Genomic DNA, 17,914 nt, shown 5'->3' on the forward strand with positions numbered 1-17,914 from the left:
CCTGTGTCTGTCCCTCTGCCTGTCTGTCTCTGTCCCTCTGCCTGCCTCTGTCTGTTCCCATACCTGCATGTCTGTCTGCCTACCTGTGTCTGTCCCTTTGCCTCTCTGCCTGCCTGCCTGCCTCTGTCCCTCTGCCTGTCTGTCTCTGTCCCTCTGACTGCCTGCCTGCCTCTGTCCCTCTGCCTGCCTGCCTCTGTCCCTCTGCCTGCCTGTCCCTCTGCCTGCCTGTCAGTCTGTGCCTCTGCCTGTCTGAAATGCAGTGCCTCCTAACTCCCTAGTTGTAATCAAGACGAAATAGGATATTATGTACAATGTTTAATATTCACACAATTACCCCCAATAATGTAAAAGTTCATAATTTGCAGATTGTTTATTTATCAAACATGTATTTTTTTTTTTAAGGGTATTTAGTCCTAGGCAGTGTTGTGATTAGTTACTTGAACATGTAACTAAAGTAATGCGTTATGTTACAATATTACTTTGCATAGAAAGTAACGTTATATTACTTTGTTACTTTGATGAACTGTCGGACGGAGCGAGGCAAGGCATGCGTGCTCTACCAAAGATACTAATAATAATGTCTAATCTAATTCATAACTAAATCAAACATCTTGGTCACAACTTTTTCTTCCTAAATGGTGTAGACTGATGTATTTGTCTGAATTTTGCAGTACATTTGCTGTAAAGAATATACGAGAGTATAGGCTACACCCATAGCCTGGCACCTCTGCGACGCAAGACATTTTATGCACTCGTGAAATGTAGGCCAAGAACTGTTGTACAAATAAACATGATGGCTTTCTTTTAACTTTACCATGTGTTATTCACTACTGCAGTTATTTTCAAGGTTTCCTAGAGTTCTATCTTCGAGTACATGAATAGCATAACAAGAAGGCAATCTGTAGGAACCACTGGTCAGCTGTAGTCGCAGCTAAACTGACTGACAAGCAGAAGGACGACAGGCAGGCAAGCTGACGCATCATATTGGACCACCAGCAAGTTCATTAAATCAACTTTGATTAACAAATTGTAGCCAAATTAAGCAACTTTGAATTGTGCACAGATTAGTTGAATGCAGTATTTGTTTGCATTCTCTATATTATGTACCGAATACGTAACAATAATATCTAGACTTCCTAGATTTACCAATTTTGTGTCCACATGACTTCGTCTGCTTACTTCTATTTAAAGAAACAAACAGAAAATCAAATACTAATGAATGAATACTGGTCTTTTAACTGTCCATAGAAGAACCGTATGGAACTCTGGGTGGAGTATATGGGATGAGTCTGGGATGATTTGATTGGCCTGTCTCATGATTGTTTCAAAGATTATGGATAACAAAGATATCCCGCCCCGCAGAGGTTCCCTTGACAAGGGCACCTTTTCTGTGGGGCAGGGAAAATAAGCAGACCAGATCATGGCCCCGCCCCAACCCAAAAATAATGTATGACTGGAGTGTCTCAGTTTCTTCTTTCGTCTCTGTCTGTTCATAGACAGTCTGAAGGGATGGTGCTAACTCACACCCATTACCTTGATTGCTGTCTGGATCAGGTGGGTGACCTCTGCTGGTTGATTTAGTTTAGTGGCCGCTGATTGACAAAGCTCAGAGCACTGAACTGACTTGGTCTGGTTGTGTCCAGAGCTTTCTCAGTGTCTTGCTGGCATTTGAAGTACATTTTTTCAGGTTCTTTCTTGAAGTTGAGCTGGATAAATACATTAACTTAAAATCATATTGTTAATGAAAAGCTATATCTCCTTATTTTATACGACCCAAAATAACTGAGGGGCTTCAACTACCAATACAAACTTTGCCAGTTATCTAGATTACAATCCATCTTTCCCCTTGTGCCCCTAAACAATAGCCTACACTAGTTAGTCCCCAGATGGCACTAGTTGGTGGGAACTTGGTCCCCAGATGGGACTTCCTGTTGATACCCAAATAAGGAGTTTCCTCTTGGGTCCCCACATTGATCACCTGCCCAGTCCCCACAATGTAATCTACTCTTATTTCAATTAATTAATTACAACTGAAGTGTCAGATAGCATACCTCTTTTTTAAATAGGAAGACATAGGCTCCAACAAAGACCTCTTGTTGTTAGTGAAGTCTAATTCTAATGAAGACAATTGTTGAAATTAATTAGGCTACTCGAATTAGATTCAGCACCATTTGCTGTCCACCTCTGATTATGTCACGGCCACTGCTTCAAGTTTCAGCACTCCAAAGCTGTCTTCCCACTTGCCTTTTTAGTTGGCTGTCTACAGTTAAAATAACATGCATTATTTAGATGAGTTAACTTCCTTCTTGGGACATTACTTTTGGGACATTTTGCATTAAAAATAATAATATGGGGGGGCTTTGGGAGGCCAAAAGATATTGCTGTTGCTTGTTGCCGACCCCCACATTCAAAGGTCTCCAGTTTGAATGTTCTAAAGCGGGGGGGTGGGCAATATTTTTCACCGGGGGGCCACATTGACAATTTCAGTGTGCATCGCGGGCCACACACCAAATAACGAACTTAGTTAACTCTAAACGCATATTTTCAAGGTAAAACACACAGCTAGGCCTAATGCAATGCGTATTGCATAAATAGGCTATTTAAACATTTTTTTTTTTTACTTTATACAATGTCCAAAAAACAAGCCAAACAGCTTCTTCCCAAACTTTGGACACAGATGTTCATGTCACTGATGCAGAGACTCTAGTCCCAGAGACTGACAGGCAGCTTCGTATAAGGTATAGTTAGACCCCAGTATGGTCTTGACTGCTTTGCATTTTATTCTTATTCTTGAGTGCAACATCACTGCATATTCCACACTTCATCTCTTCTCCTTATCCCTCTGTCACAGCCTCATCTTTCCCCTCTGGCTGGGGGTCAGCTTGGGCCACCACCTCTCCCTCTCCTCCCTCCTCATGAGTCACCTCATCCCCCTCCGCCTCGGCCTCGCGGGTGTGGAAGACGAGCTCCCCTCCCTGGATGACCTGCTCGGAAGTGGGTTGCCAGGTTGTGGTAACAACTTCTCCCCCGGCGGTGGCAGCTGCAGCAGTGGTGTACTGCTGGTAGAAGTCAGAGTCGGCCTGGAACATGACCAGGGCCTGGGCCGTGTGGATTCGCACATGTTGGGCCAGTGAGCTGGCGTCCAGGAACTTGTCACCGCATGAGTCGCATCCATACAGGATCTGAGTGTTGGGGTCTGGGAGGGAGAGATTGACAGTGAGGATGTGTGAGGGAAGTTATGAATAGTAAAAGCTATTCAACGCTGTGTGTGGCCAGTCTCACCTGCTTCCTGCACCTTCTCCACAGCCTTCGTGATCTCAGCTTTCAGAGCCTCTGTCTCGTCTGCTGATAGTGATGCAGCCACAGGCACCACTGGAAACAGACAGAATCCCATATAAACACACGGCAGGAGAATGTTCTTTATTATTCCCTTTGTTCTGAGTCCATTTCCTTCTTACTCTTACACAGCCACCTTCTTTTCATCCTCTTCCTTTTACAGTCACATCCATTGCATACTACCCTTCTCCCACCCCTGTCTGAACTACATTACCCAGCATGTGCTCCATCTGACCTGTCAGCTGGGACACGGTGCTGCCAGCAAGGGCCTCCGTCGCCAGGGTGACGATGTCCTCGGTGGTGACAGTGACTATGTTGATCTCATTTTCGTCCATCTCTGAGGCCGACCCGCCGTGGAACCCGTCACCCCCGTCGTCGCTGTCACCCCCGGCAACCACCAGGCGCTTCATCCCAGCCTTACCCTGGTGTACGGTCTTTACATGGGAGCGCAGATTGTCGACACGGTTGAACCCGCGACCGCACTTGTCACACAGGAAGGGCTTCTCTCCTAGGGGATGGTTAAAAAAAAGAGAACAAGGCAACAGTAAACATGCCGTCCCCCACGAATGATGCAGCACCCCCCTTAGGCCAATCAGTGTAATTTTGTAAGTTTAGTCAAAAATCGGGCCAGTGGTGTCTGATATCGCGTGTGACTTACGGATCCATAGTCCGTCCGTCCCCCTCCCCATGATTTCATCATGGGGGACAATAAATGTGATTTAATGCTCGGTGACCCTGGAGCAATTAGGGTTAAGTGCCTTGCTCAAGGGCAGATCAACAGATGTTTCACCTAGTCGGCTCAGGGATTCGAACTAACAACCTTTCGGTTACTGGCCCAACGCTCTAACTGCTAGGCTACCTGCCGCGGTTAGTGCGTGGGTAATTGTCAACTGTATCGAATTAGTGGCCAGGTTACACACTTTTACATGTGTGAAATGGGACCCCCCCAATTATTTGACCAATTAATACATTAGTCACACACGATACCTCTGACACCACCCGTGGGGGAGAATTACTTGAAGGGTGAATGTAGACTAATGCAGTTGATGTTATACCTCAAGGGAAGGAGGTTGGAGGCACACTAAAGCTAAAGGGGAAATAATGTACCCAGATACCCAACAGCTTTGTTTTCTTAACTGGATAAATATATACAAGATACCTATATTCCACAACATGGTGACTTATATTATAGACTCTTTTTTTTGACCAACCATTAATATCCACTACTCCCAGGGAACCTTACTTTCTCACTCACAGTTAGTTGTACATTCCATGTCTTCCTACCTGTGTGAATGACAATATGCTTGGAGAGATCCCCGACATTGACAAACGCCTTTTTGCAGATGTGACACTTGTGTGGCCGGATGTTATCATGGTGACGGATGTGATTGGCCAGCTGACTGGACTGGACAAACCTGGAGTTGAAGAGAGGACATCAAGACAAAAAGGTCTCTGTTATATCAATAGGATTATAGTGTGCGTGTGTGTGTGTTTACCTTTTGCCACAGCGGTCGCAGACATACGGCTTCTCTCCGGTGTGCTGGCGGACATGAGCGATGAGTGAACTGGCCTGGGTGAACCCCTTCCCACAGATCAGACACAGACATGGCTTCTCCCCTACAGGACACACACACAAGCATGCGGACAGACACAACAATTACATTACAGTCTCCAACCTATGATGCAATGCACAGGCATTGTTCTTTTTGCACATATTTAGGCTTCACAGTACAAAGAAAGAGGTCAATGTGAACATATTCATTTAAATCCATTTCCAGGACTGTTACCCGTGTGTATGCGCTCGTGTCTCTGCAGTGCCCCTGGGTCAGCGAAAGCTCTCTGGCAGTGCATACAGATATAGGGCTTCTCCCCACTGTGCACGCGCAGGTGTCTCTTCAAGTTCCCTGGGAATCAAAGACTACAGTTATATACCAATGCGAAGACCAGACACTAGTTATATACAGTGCCTTCGGAAAGTATTCAGACCCCTTGACTTTTTCCACATTTTGTTACGTTACAGCCTTATTCTAAATTGCACTGTCAACTGTAGGATCTTATATAGACAGGTGTGTGCCTTTCCAAATCATGTCCAATCAATTGAATTTAACACAGGTGGACTCCAATCAAGTTGTAGAAACATCTCAAGGATGATCAGTGGAAACAGGATGCACCTGAGCTCAATTTCGAGTCTCATAGCAAAGGGTCTGAATACTTATGTAAATAAGGTATTTCTGAAATTTGCAAAAGATTCTAAAACCTGTTTTCGCTTTGTCATTATGGGGTATTGTGTGTAGATTGCTGAGGATTTTTATTTATTTAATCAATTTTAGAATAAGACTGTAACGTAACAAAATGTGGAAAAAGTCAAGGGGTCTGAATACTTTCCGAAGGCACTGTATCAACACACAGAGAGACCAGGGCCTGTGTTCATAAAGCGTGTAAGAGTACTGATCTATGTTCAAGTCCCCTCCCTGTCCATTTAATCTTATTAGGATCAGTGTTGCCTTTTAGATCATAATGAATAAGATTACATGGACAGCGAGGACCTGATCTTAGATCAGTACTCCTACTCTCTGAGATGCTTTATGAATATAGGCCCGGAAGTCCTTGTCTGGTGTTACCGGAGGTGGTGAACTGTTTGCCACACTCTTTGCACTTCAGAGGGCCGTCTGTGATGTGGATCTTCAGGTGAGCCTTTAGATTTCCAGTCTGTCCAGACAGAGGAATAGCCAGGTTAGATACAGTTCACCATTTCAATGCAAGGATAGAGAGCAACTACATACTGGATTGTACAGATTAGGGCTACTTCTTTCAATTTCATGAAATCAAACACAGTGGTGTAAAGTAACTAAGTTTTGTAATCGATCCCACAATTGCTGATGTTCCAGATACTCAAGAAGGCCAGTTTTATTGCTTCTTTAAATCAGCACAACAGTTTTCAGCTGTGCTAACATAATTGCAAAATGGTTTTCTAATGATCAATTAGCCTTTTAAAATGATAAACTTGGATTAGCAAACTCAACGTGCCATTGGAACACAGGACTGATGGTTGCTGATAATGGGCCTCTGTATGCCTATGTAGATATTCCATTAAGAATCAGCCGTTTCCAGGTACAATAGCCATTTACAACATTAACAATGTCTACACTGTATTTCTGATCAATTTGATGTTATTTTAATGGGGAAAAAAATTGCTTTTCTTTCGAAAACAAGGACATTTCTGAGTGACCCCAAACTTTTGAACTGTATGTCAATTGAGTACTTTTTCCACCACTGTATTTAAGTACATTTAAAAACGGATACTTTTAGACTTACTCAAGTATAATTTTACTGGGTGACTTTCACTTTTACTTGAGTAAAAAGGTATTTATATTTTTACTCAAGTATGACAATTGAGTACTTTTTCCACCACTGATCAAACACAAAAAAAGATAGCCACACTATCTCCAAACTATTTACATGCAGGTGAAATTCTCCCTACTATCCCCAATACTTTGGTCAGTGTAGAAGAGGTCCTAACCTGGTTGAACCGCTTATCGCAGTGTGGACACCTGTGGCCCTTGTCGGCGTTGTGGGTCTCCAGGTGGCGCATCTTAGCGGTGGGGTCGGAGAAGGCCCGGTCGCAGTAGCCGCAGTGATATGGCTTCTCGCCGCTGTGCACCAGAATGTGGCGCTTCAGGTTGCCAGACGTGGTGAAGAGCTTGCCGCAGTCCTTGCAGCTGTATCGGGCCTCACCTGTGTGCCTTTTCCGGTGCAGGTTGAGCAGGCTGATCTGCCGGTAGCACTTCCCACACGAGGAGCAGCAGTAGGGTTTCAGGGGGCTACAGAGAGAGACATAAGATATTTAAGTAAGATATAGCTACTTGCTGAGGTTCGAGAGGATGTTGATGCTATGAAACTGTGATTCCTATGACTGTTTTAATTTTAATTTACTATAAATTTGATCATTGTTATTATCAATTAATAACTATTTTACAAGAGGACGTGTTCCACAAATGTGTATCGTCTAGTGTTATTGAACACTAAGGGATTAGTTTGGCATTGGGCCCATGAGACACAGAAAGACAGATGATGAGGTTGATACTAACCTGTGTGTTTTCTCGTGAGCCTTGCAGGCAGCCGGATCTGAGAAGGCCTTGTGGCAGTCACGGCAGCTGAAAGGTTTCTCTCCTGTGTGAATGCGGATGTGTCTTTTGAAGTTACCCGTGTGGGTGAACTTCTTTCCACAGTCCTAGAAAATACATGGCAACATAGTGAGTTAGATATGCTCAACCCCGAATACATGAATGTGAATGCAATATCCTCTAGTAGACCAAAAATATAAACGCAACATGCAACAATTTCAAAGATTTTACCGAGTTACAGTTCATATAAGGAAATCAGTCAATTGAAATAAATAAATTAGGCCCTAATCTATGGATTTCACACGACTGTGAATACAGGTATGCATCTGTTGATCACAGATACTTTATAAAAAAAGGTAGTGGTGTGGATCAGAAAACCAGTCAGTATCTGGTGTGACCACCATTTGCCTCATGCGGCGCGACACATCTCCTTCGCATAGAGTTGATCAGACTGTTGACTGTGGCCTGTGGAATGTTGTCCCACTCCTCTTTAATTGCTTGCTGGATATTGGCGGGAACTGTAACACGCTGTCATACACGTTGATCCAGAGCATACCAAACATGCTCAATGGGTGATGTCTGGAGAGTATGCAGGCCATGGAAGAAGTGGAACATTTTCGGCTTCCAGGAATTGTGTACAGATCCTTGCGACATGGGGCAGTGCATTATTATGCTGAAACATGAGGTGATGGCGGCGGATGAATGGCGCGACAATGGGCCTCAGGATCTCGTCATTGTATCTCTGTGCAATCAAATTGCCATTGATAAAATGCAATTGTGTTCATTGTCCGTAGCTTATGTCTGCCCATACCGTAACCGCACCGCCACCATTGGGTACTTTGTTCACGACGTTGACATCAGCAAACCACTCGCCCACACAACGCCATACACGTGGTCAGCGGTCCTGGGCTGGCGTGGTTACACCTGGTCAGCGGTTGTGAGGCCGGTTGGACATACTGCCAAATTCTCTAAAACGACATTGTTAGAGAAATGAACAGCTTATGTTAGAGAAATGAACATTCAATTCTCTGGCAACAGCTCTGGTGGACATTCCTGCAGTCAGCATGCCAATTGCATGCTCCCTCAAAACTTGAGACATCTGTGGCATTGTGTTGTGTGACAAAACTGCACATTTAAAGTGGCTGTTTATTGTCCACAGCACAAGGTGCACCTGTGTAATGATCATGCTATTTAATCAGCTTCTTGATATGCCACACCTGTCAGGTGGATGGATTATCTTGGCAAAGGAGAAATGCTCACTAACAGGGATGTAAACAAATTTGAGCACAAAATTAGAGAGAAATAAGCATTTTGTGCTTATGGAAGATTTCTGGGATCTTTTATTTCAGCTCATGAAACATGGAACCAACACTTTACATGTTGCGTTTATATTTTTGTTCAGTGGTGTTTTCCAGTGACTATTAACTATTCTGTAACCATTCCCTCTTCAATCAGGGTTGATTGTAAAATGCTTTGTTCAAAATAAGACATTGTATCATCGTACTCCCTGACAAAGGCCATGCAACCGAAACAAGTCAGTTAAAAAAAATATTGGTTCCATTGAAAATGCCATACATATAGGCATTTTAATTAATTATACAAAGAGTGCCTTGGTCCTCCTTTGTTTTTGAAGACAATTTTGCCTATTTGATGGTTTAGGAAAAGATACATACAAAGTTCAAGCCCTCCTCTAATAGGGAATGGGTCATCCAAAAACATTAAATCGTTTCCATTTCTAATTGCAGTGTGCAAAGTAACCACACACTCAAGCTAGCACACGCAAACACGGTCCTCACCTCACACTTGTGCGTCACAGAGCCGTAGGACCGTGACTCGGTGCGGTCAGTGATGGCACCTGACTGTAGCTGCTTCCTCTCCTCTCCGCTCTCCGTCCCCTGGCCATCTTCTCCCTCTCCCTCATCATCCTCCTCTTCTTCTTCATCCTCCTCCATCTCACCCTCTTCAACCTCTTTCTCTTCATTTACCGTCTTTGATGCGCTGTTCCCCTCATCGGAGTCATTATCTATGAAGAGGAATTGTATAACCATCAGACACTGTGACCCACTGCAGTCAAATATTTAGAAAATGTAGCCGTCCATCTTCCCTTCCTCGAAGTAGTCACTGATCCAACATGATTGGATAGGAGAAAGCATGGCAGATTAGTGATTACTCCTAGGAAGGAAGGTCAGTCAAGCTGTTTGTTTACCCTGTGAGTGGTTGCGACGAGGAGCTCTCCTTGTCCTTATTCTCCTGGTACTCATGTAAGACCTACCGGCTGCAGACTTGAATGGAAACTCTGTAAGAACAAAATACATCTTTATCCGCACAGCAATATTAAACATACAGATCACCAATGAAAAGTACGAAGACCAATTCACTGACTGGGCGTGTAGTCCGCATCCGAGGGGTCATCCTGAAACTCAGGCACATCTTTAGCAGGGTTCTCCACCTCCATCTCCGCTCTCTCTGCTGCGGCTTTTCTTGGTGGGGTGGAGGTTTTGGGGGTTCTTCCTCTCCCCGGGGTCTGTGGGGTGGGTTTGTCGGGGGTCTTACTGTCGATCTGTCCATCGTCTGGGGTGGTCTCGTTCGGGTCCTCCTGAACACCCTTATACCCTCCGTCCTCTGCTGAGGTTTTTAGAATCTCCTCGTCATGTGACCTTGTCTCCGATGGCTCCTTCTCCATGTTCTGCTCTCCTTCCTCAATCTTGTCTTTATGATTTGGAAGAGATTATGGGAGAGAACAATATAGACTACAAAATGTACATTTCCTGAAGAAAATCAGTGTGCTTGCTTCAGCTGTGCAAAAGTATGACGGATAACATTAGTGGGCTTGTTAAAGCAAGCATACTAATGATTGATGGATATTTCTGTGTACTAATAACCACTGTTTGTGTACTGATCTGTACTGTACTCACTGGCATTGAAGTCTTGTATTGTCTGGGATGTTGTGGAGACTGCCAGAGACTGGTAGGCAGAGCAGGCATTGACTATCTCCTGCATCTGAAGGAACGTGGCCACTGCCACCACATCTTCCACATTCTGAGAACTCAGACTCAGCTTGGCCGTGTACATGAACTCAAGGACTTGGCCCAGACCTACAGAATACACACAGGGATGGATCCATGAGCCCTGCTGTGACTGTGAGGCAGATAACCCAAGCATGATGTTCAACATGGTCTTGGATATTAAGGTAAAGCAAATAGAGTTCAGTGTTTTCCCTCCCTATATTTTTGTCTTATGCAGGGGAATATCATAATTTGTTATAGTGTTAACATTTTCGAACAAGGCTTTTAGGTGGCAACAGCAACAAATAAGTTGGAAAGATGTTGTTCAAGTGTTGCGTGGGGGTGGGGTCACTGAGTCTCAGGCATCCACTTATGGCAGACATCCTAACTGGGCACACTACGTATTTTCAACGTGGATAATTGGGTATTATATGGTTGACACTTTGATCAATGCGATTACAACCTATATTCACCCACTCAAAAAGACAGCTAAAAGTTAGTTGAATTTCCAATGTGTTATCACTATGATTTCAACCATCTAAAAGCACAACCAAATTCCAATGGAAAAACAATGTCTGATTTTTGGTTTAGTTGTCACCCAAATGTCTATGACTGTGCTTTCAACCATTTAAAAGCACAGCAAAGTTCAAATGGGAATACAATGTCAGATAATTTGTTTGTTTATACAACAGCTTAATGTGATATCACTGTGCTTCATCTAATAGCAGAACCAAATGGCCTGGACTGCAGTTAGATTACATTAAAAGTGCACGGTGCACATGATCAATGCAGTTCAAGATCCTGCACAGATTATAACAGCAATTGTGAAGATCTCCACAGATCTCTGATGACCTATGCATGCTATCTTGAACACTTTATAAATCAAATCAAACTTTAAATACACTTTAAATCAAGTTTGATTTGATTTAGCCCTATTCTATTTAGGCCTACTGGGCTCCCGAGTTAATAAATTAACCCTAAGATGGAAGACATGCTGACAAGAATGTCGGTCGTGCGCTGTAGATGGGCTCCCGAGTGGCGCAGCGGTCTAAGGCACTACATCTCAGTGCTTGAGGCGTCACTACAGACCCCCTGGTTCGATTCCAGGCTGTATCACAACCGGCCGTGATTGGGAGTCCCATAGGGCGGCGCACAGCGTCGTCCGGGTTTGACGGTGTAGGCCGTCATTGTAAATAAGAATTTGTTCTTAATTGACTTGTCTAGTTAAACAAAGATAAAAGAAAACATTATTTAACTTAGATTTTTGGTTGAGATGAAGATGTGAAATCCAACATAAATTATTAATTTGTAGATAAACTGGAACTAAGCAAGACTAAGTCAGGGGCACAAATGGAACTGTCCAAGCAGAAGATACATTTCCTTTAAATGTTGATATTTGGTTGCATTCACAACCAAACACAATTCAATATCACTAAATATCATTACATTTGAAATCAACCAGAGCTGGAAACCCTAGTCCTATTTTATTGTCTATTTTTAGCTGAATTCTGGGCTCAATTGCTGTTGATGACTTTGCAAATGCTATATACTGTAGGCCTAAATAGGATCATTGATGATTGATAATGTATGGTCACATTTCATTTGCTCTGTTTATTCTACCCTTTGGAATCAGTGTTGTTTTTAAGTGGAGATCTCTCAACAATCATTCTCACGCCAGCACATTGGTAATAGTCATTGACAAGTATCATAGCTAAGCTGGGCTTGGTTAAATCATTGGATGGGAGACCAAAGGGTAGCTGTAGACAGATCAATTCTCCAGTAGGAGGTGCTGTCCAGTCTACTGTATTTATTTCTTATAGCGGATATAATGTTGAAAATCTGACATTGTTTTAAAGGTACAAATTCAAAATGTTATACAAGATTTGTCTGTGTTGAAATTTGGTCACCATGATGACATAATCCTGTGGTTGAAATTTCACCCTCAAAACAAGTTTATGTTGATGACAAATTAAGTTGAAACAACATTGATTCAACTAGTTAGTGCCCAGTGGGATGTACCTGCTGCATTGCTGATATCCAGGTGCACCACATCCTTCTGGTCCAGGAAGAGGGTGTGGAAGTAGGCGCTGCAGGCAGCCAGCACAGCCTTGTGGGCCTTGAAGTCCACCCCGTCCACCACGAAGGTACAGTCACACAGCAGGCCCAGCTGGCGCTGGTGGTTGAGCTGCTCCAAAACCTTGCTACTGTGCCAGGGAAAGTCCATCCTGGTGAGAGTGGGCAGTGGTGGAAAAAGTACCCAATTGTCATACTTGAGTAAAAGTAAAGATACCGTAATCAAAAATGACTCAAGTAAAAGTCACCCAGTAAATTACTACTTCAGTAAAAGTCTAAAGGTATTTGGTTTTAAATATACTTAAGAATCAAAAGTAAATGTAATTGCTAAAATATACTTAAGTATCAAAAGTAAAAGTCTAAATAATTTCACATTTCTTATATAAAGCAAACCTGACGGCGTCATTTTCTTGTTTTTATTTTATTTACGGCTAGCCAGGGGCATGCTCCAACATTCAGACATCATTAACAAATAAAGCATGTGTTTCGTGAGTCCGCCAGATCAGAGGCAGTAGGGATGACCAGGGATGTTCTCTTGATACGTGTGTGAATTAGACAATTTTCCTGTCCTTTTGGGTGTCAGGGAAAATGTATGGAGTAAAAAGTACATCATTGTCTTTAGGAATGTATTGAAGTAAAAGTAAAATATAAATAGTAAAGTACAGATACCCAAGAAAACTACTTAAGTAGTACTTTCAAGTATTTTTTACTTAAGTACTTTACACCACTGAGTAAATATGGGTTGTGTTGGATTTAGTCAATCAGGTGAGGTAACACATTACCACTGTCAAATTTATCTAAATGTTTGGAAATGTAAAAAGCCATGACTGGAGGGGATTCTCACTTAAAATGTGACTAATATGATGATATAGTATAATCACCTACGGCTAGTTGTATTCCTGGTTGATTTATACATTTTTTTACATTTTAGTCATTTAGCAGACGCTCTTATCCAGAGCGACTTACAGTTAGTGAATACATTTTTTTTTATATATACTGGGGTAATCGAACCCACAACCCTGGCGTTGCAAACGCCATGCTCTATCAACTGAGCTACATCCCTGCCGGCCATTCCCTCCCCTACCCTGGACGACGCTGGGCCAATTGTGCGCCGCCCATGAGTCTCCCGGTCGCGGCCGGCTGCGACAGAGCCTGGATTCGAACCAGGATCTCTAGTGGCACAGTTAGCACTGCGATGCGGCGCCTTAGACCACTGCGCCACTTATCACATGCAATTTCATAATTTTACATAGCCTGACAACTAAATCTTCGGGAGCTCACAAGATGTGGTGTTGTTTTATGGATAAAGATTTTTAAATATTCAATTTATAGATTAGCTCAATTCAATTTATCAAAAGAGTTGGCCTATACCACCTATATGGCCTACCGATTATTAATATCAGAGTCCTAGCTTAATCACCGACGAGACATAATGTTTATGAAATTGTTTGACGTTTTCAAGGAATATAATGCATTTTTGTTGGGGTGACGATGCAGCGGATTGATTACGAATCCTATATCCTTCTACATTCACTATCCGGGATTAATTTAGCGTGCCTAGACATGCATGTTTTGGACAAACAAATGGCGTTTGGCGAAAGAGGGGCCTTCCTTTATGCCCGTGCTTAGAGCTTCTTTGTGTGCTTAAAGCATACGCCATCTTTCAAAAGAAGTACATTCAAAATACCTCTTGAGAATCGCTGAGTTCCCCGCTCCAAACGCTTGTTATGGTGTTGTTTTGTACTATTTCCCCACAATCCGTTGAATTCCTTCAATCGAGTTTTTCGGTGATCGATCTAGCCACACAGACTCGATTCACCACCATCTTCCATTCGCTGATCGATTGATAGTGGCCGGGTGGATAGTTTACATATTGCGCAGGCGCAGTTTTATTCCTGCGTATGGAATGGTTTTTAAAATGGCCACGCGATGGCGCACTATGCCTGATCGTATTCAAGATGCTTCTCCAATGTGGTTCTCGACACAGTGATAAACTTCTCTCACTACTACTTTGTGCTGCCCTAAACTTTTATAATATGTGCTTCTAATGCTCATAAGGACATGCTAAAATAATGGACAGCTCTGGCGTAAATGTTTGAAAGGGGTAAGTGAGAAATGTAGCGATGGGCATTTCTTTGCACTTTTGAATTAGTTTTTTCTTTCTGTCACTGGCCTAGAACTTCAGAGCCATGAATAGACAAACACCATACATTGATGTACACAACAGTTTATATTCTCAAAATTGGAAATAATGTATTATCAATCAACTACTTTATTCACAAAACGAAGTACTGTAGAGTTCAGAAGAAGAAGCAATACTTCATTGATGGATGGGATAGCGTGTACACACACTTGGAGGTGATGTGTGATTAGGGTAGCAATAAATTCCTTGGTTTTCCCGAAATCCCCCCCTAACAGGAGGGAGTAAGCAGGAAATCCGGGTACCTCCAACCAGGTTTTCTGGAAAACCAGAATTTATTGAAAGTTCCAGGTATTTTGCAACCCTATGTGTGAAAACATAAGAACAAAGTAGGCTAACTATTGTCAATTCAAGGCAGCGATATGTATGGGAGGAGGTAGTATGGCAGAAGAGGAAGACATACGTACAAAATGGACAGGTGTAATAGTAAAGACAGGAAATGGGAAACACAGTATATAGCATTACACATTACAGGCAGCGAGGGAGCAGAGGTCATGAGAGAGTCCAGTCTGTCTTCTTAGATCTTGATCTCAGTGCGGAAGGTATGTGTGAGCTCATGCTTGGATGGGTGTCTGCGGGCCTTAACTGTAAGCGTTCCCTCGGCGCCCAATGTTGATGTCACAGAGGTGGGGTCCACATCCTCAGGCAGCTGGCACTTGTGGGTAAAAGTGTTCATCACTGTACCGTCCGCCGCCAACTGTTGAAGAGATGATAAACATGAGAAAATGACCAAGATATTCTGCATATCTCATACATTTCTCAGACATTTTAGATAGAGTTCTCAAAATCATAGAGAATTTAGTTTCACTAAAAAAGGGTTTTGCCCACCTTTTCTGCGTGGACTTCGATCTGGTCATTGGAGGTGGTGACGATGACGTCCTCTGGAGAGAAGTCTTGGACGTCCACTGTGAACTGGTAGCTGTCTCCCATTGTCTTGATCTTCCCTGCTGTCCTCGTCTGATCTAGAAACACAACCAAGACATTTTGAAGTTTCAGCAGGTAATGTGCTTACTGAGAGCTAGCCTTTCTTGACCTATAGACAAATAGATTTTCTACAGACGGGGAATGCAGCCCAATCAGTCTTATCCTTACTTAATAAATAAGATCATAACTCTTACTTAACCTTATATGCACATTAAATACATGTATATGCACAATACATTCACACACAGTCCAAAGGTTTGTCTAGTATATGAAACCCTGCTGGGCTTGTCTACCGTCTCTGTTGATTAGAAAAAAGCGATGTTAGAAGGCGTGTCCTCAAATTGGAAATGAGCATTCCACTGTGTGAGATGCCTGGGTGATTCTTACTTAACATACAGGTATATGTCTGATTTGGCTACATGACACCCAGTGTCACAGTGTGTGTGTATGCTGGTTGCTATGCAACAGTCTGGCCTGTCATCTCCCAGGCGTCGTCCCAGTCATTCTCTTTGTGTGAGATCACGGCGTTGGCTGTGTCCAATATTCCCGACGGGTGGACGCCCCCTAGCCCCTCCCATCCTACCCTGTCCTCTCTCCATCACCAGCAATCTCCTCCTTTTCCCGGAGGCATGGGCATACTAATCACAGCACTGAAATACCCTGCTCTGCCCTACTGCTGCAACCCAACAACCAACCCTCCCTCCCCTTTGCCCTGTTGCGAAGCCGTCGGATCAAGCACTTGCTCAGAGCCTTATAGAGAGTTCAGCAGGCAATCAACACACATCAATACACATGTACGTGGCACAGACACAGAGACACAAACACACCTCTGTCTTTTAGAATGATTGGTTTTAATGTACATGTATGTTCAAACCAACATACAAGAACATCTCCTACAGTATGAATTATCCACAGACAAATTCACTCAGAAATGGAATTTGATACTGTATGTATGGAATAAGTCGATTATAATAATGCTGGTCCACAATTGGGAATTCATGTCAAATCAACTCACTGGGAAATCCCAAGACTTCCGTTTCAGGACGCATGAAAGAGCCAAAGTCTTCTGCAAAAAGCCCCCTGCTCTTCTCCATGTATGGGTTGTTGGAGGATGAGGAGGAGGAAGAGGTCTGCTGGAAGCTGCACTCCGATCGGTGGGCAGAGGAGTTGGTCACACTCATTGATGGCTAAGTCTGCCGGAGAGGTGGGAAAAGTATCCGCTTTTTAAAGGGAGAGAGAAAGAAACAGAGGAGATCCTTTTAGTGGTTCAGTCCTGGCCCAGTCCACTCAGTTTACATCAGAGGGAAAGTGAAGGATGGGCAGATCCAGAAGAAGGATGAATATTTCTCCTCTGTCAGTTGAACAATATTCCCTCCTGTCAGGTGGTTTGTAAGATGCTATGTTTTCTTTCCCACTGTTTGAAGATGTGTCTGTGTCCGTCTTTTGGATAAGTGTGTCGGTTACGTTTGTCCATGAGCATAGCCAGTCAGTCACACACACAGGATCTTATATATGTGGAGCCCAACTTTTTTTTTTATTCCTGTGTGTGTGAGAGAGAGAGAGATAAAGAGAGGGGGGGGGGTCTGTGGTCGGAAAAGTTTGGACAATGTGGGTTTGAGGTTAAGAGAGGGAGAGCCGGGGAGAGGAAAGCAAGAGGAGGGGTTGAGTCAACAGTTGGCATTCCAGACACTCGATACCTGAAATGGCTAAACTCTACTTCTTTCCTATCTATTTATTTTCTGTTGTTTTCCCTCTGTAAGCATCAGTTTCCCTTTTTTGTCATGACATTTGATCATCTTGTGGATCAGTGGTTACTTAACATGTATTCTTTAATTTCTTCGGGAACATAGGCATAAAACGTCTGTTGCCTGGTATTTACTTACATATTACATGGTAACAGTTGTTAAATTTGGTATTAGGATACTTATTTCAACTAATTACTATTACAAAACTGGTGGTAACTAATTTTAACCGATTACTACTTAGAGGCTCATGTCTAAATGATGTAACTAGTAACTTAGTATGTAGGCTACACTTTATCTGCCCATTTCAATATCAATATTGAGAGAGAGAGAGAGAGAGAGAGAGAGAGAGAGAGAGAGAGAGAGAGAGAGAGAGAGAGAGAGAGAGAGAGAGAGAGAGAGAGAGAGAGAGAGAGAGAGAGAGAGAGAGAGAGAGAGAGAGAGAGAGAGAGAGAGAGAGAGAGAGAGAGAGAGAGAGAGAGAGAGAGAGAGAGACAGAGAGAGAGAGAG

General features: G+C 43.1%; 2 protein-coding genes across 2 annotated transcripts; both read right to left on the reverse strand.

Annotated features, from left to right (window-relative positions):
• Positions 1-300: 300 nt before the first annotated feature.
• On the reverse strand, positions 301-14,392 carry LOC121538426 (zinc finger and BTB domain-containing protein 17). Its single transcript, XM_041846408.2, has 15 exons — positions 14,226-14,392; positions 12,485-12,690; positions 10,376-10,555; positions 9,843-10,169; positions 9,667-9,756; positions 9,257-9,483; positions 7,425-7,567; positions 6,857-7,157; positions 5,958-6,045; positions 5,124-5,240; positions 4,833-4,953; positions 4,621-4,751; positions 3,572-3,844; positions 3,283-3,372; positions 301-3,196 (listed from the first exon to the last, which is right to left on the reverse strand). Exons 2-15 carry the CDS (start codon positions 12,687-12,689, stop codon positions 2,835-2,837), a joined length of 2,655 nt encoding a protein of 884 aa, XP_041702342.1. The 5' UTR covers position 12,690; positions 14,226-14,392; the 3' UTR covers positions 301-2,834.
• Positions 14,393-14,792: 400 nt separating this feature from the next.
• On the reverse strand, positions 14,793-17,127 carry LOC121537510 (heat shock protein beta-7-like). The gene is made up of 3 exons (XM_041845123.1): positions 16,678-17,127; positions 15,567-15,700; positions 14,793-15,435 (listed from the first exon to the last, which is right to left on the reverse strand). The coding sequence occupies exons 1-3, from the start codon at positions 16,841-16,843 to the stop codon at positions 15,256-15,258; spliced, it is 480 nt and encodes a 159-aa protein (XP_041701057.1). The 5' UTR covers positions 16,844-17,127; the 3' UTR covers positions 14,793-15,255.
• Positions 17,128-17,914: the final 787 nt, after the last annotated feature.

This window comes from Coregonus clupeaformis, chromosome 24 (assembly GCF_020615455.1).
Source record: "Coregonus clupeaformis isolate EN_2021a chromosome 24, ASM2061545v1, whole genome shotgun sequence".
Classification (NCBI taxonomy): domain Eukaryota; kingdom Metazoa; phylum Chordata; class Actinopteri; order Salmoniformes; family Salmonidae; genus Coregonus; species Coregonus clupeaformis.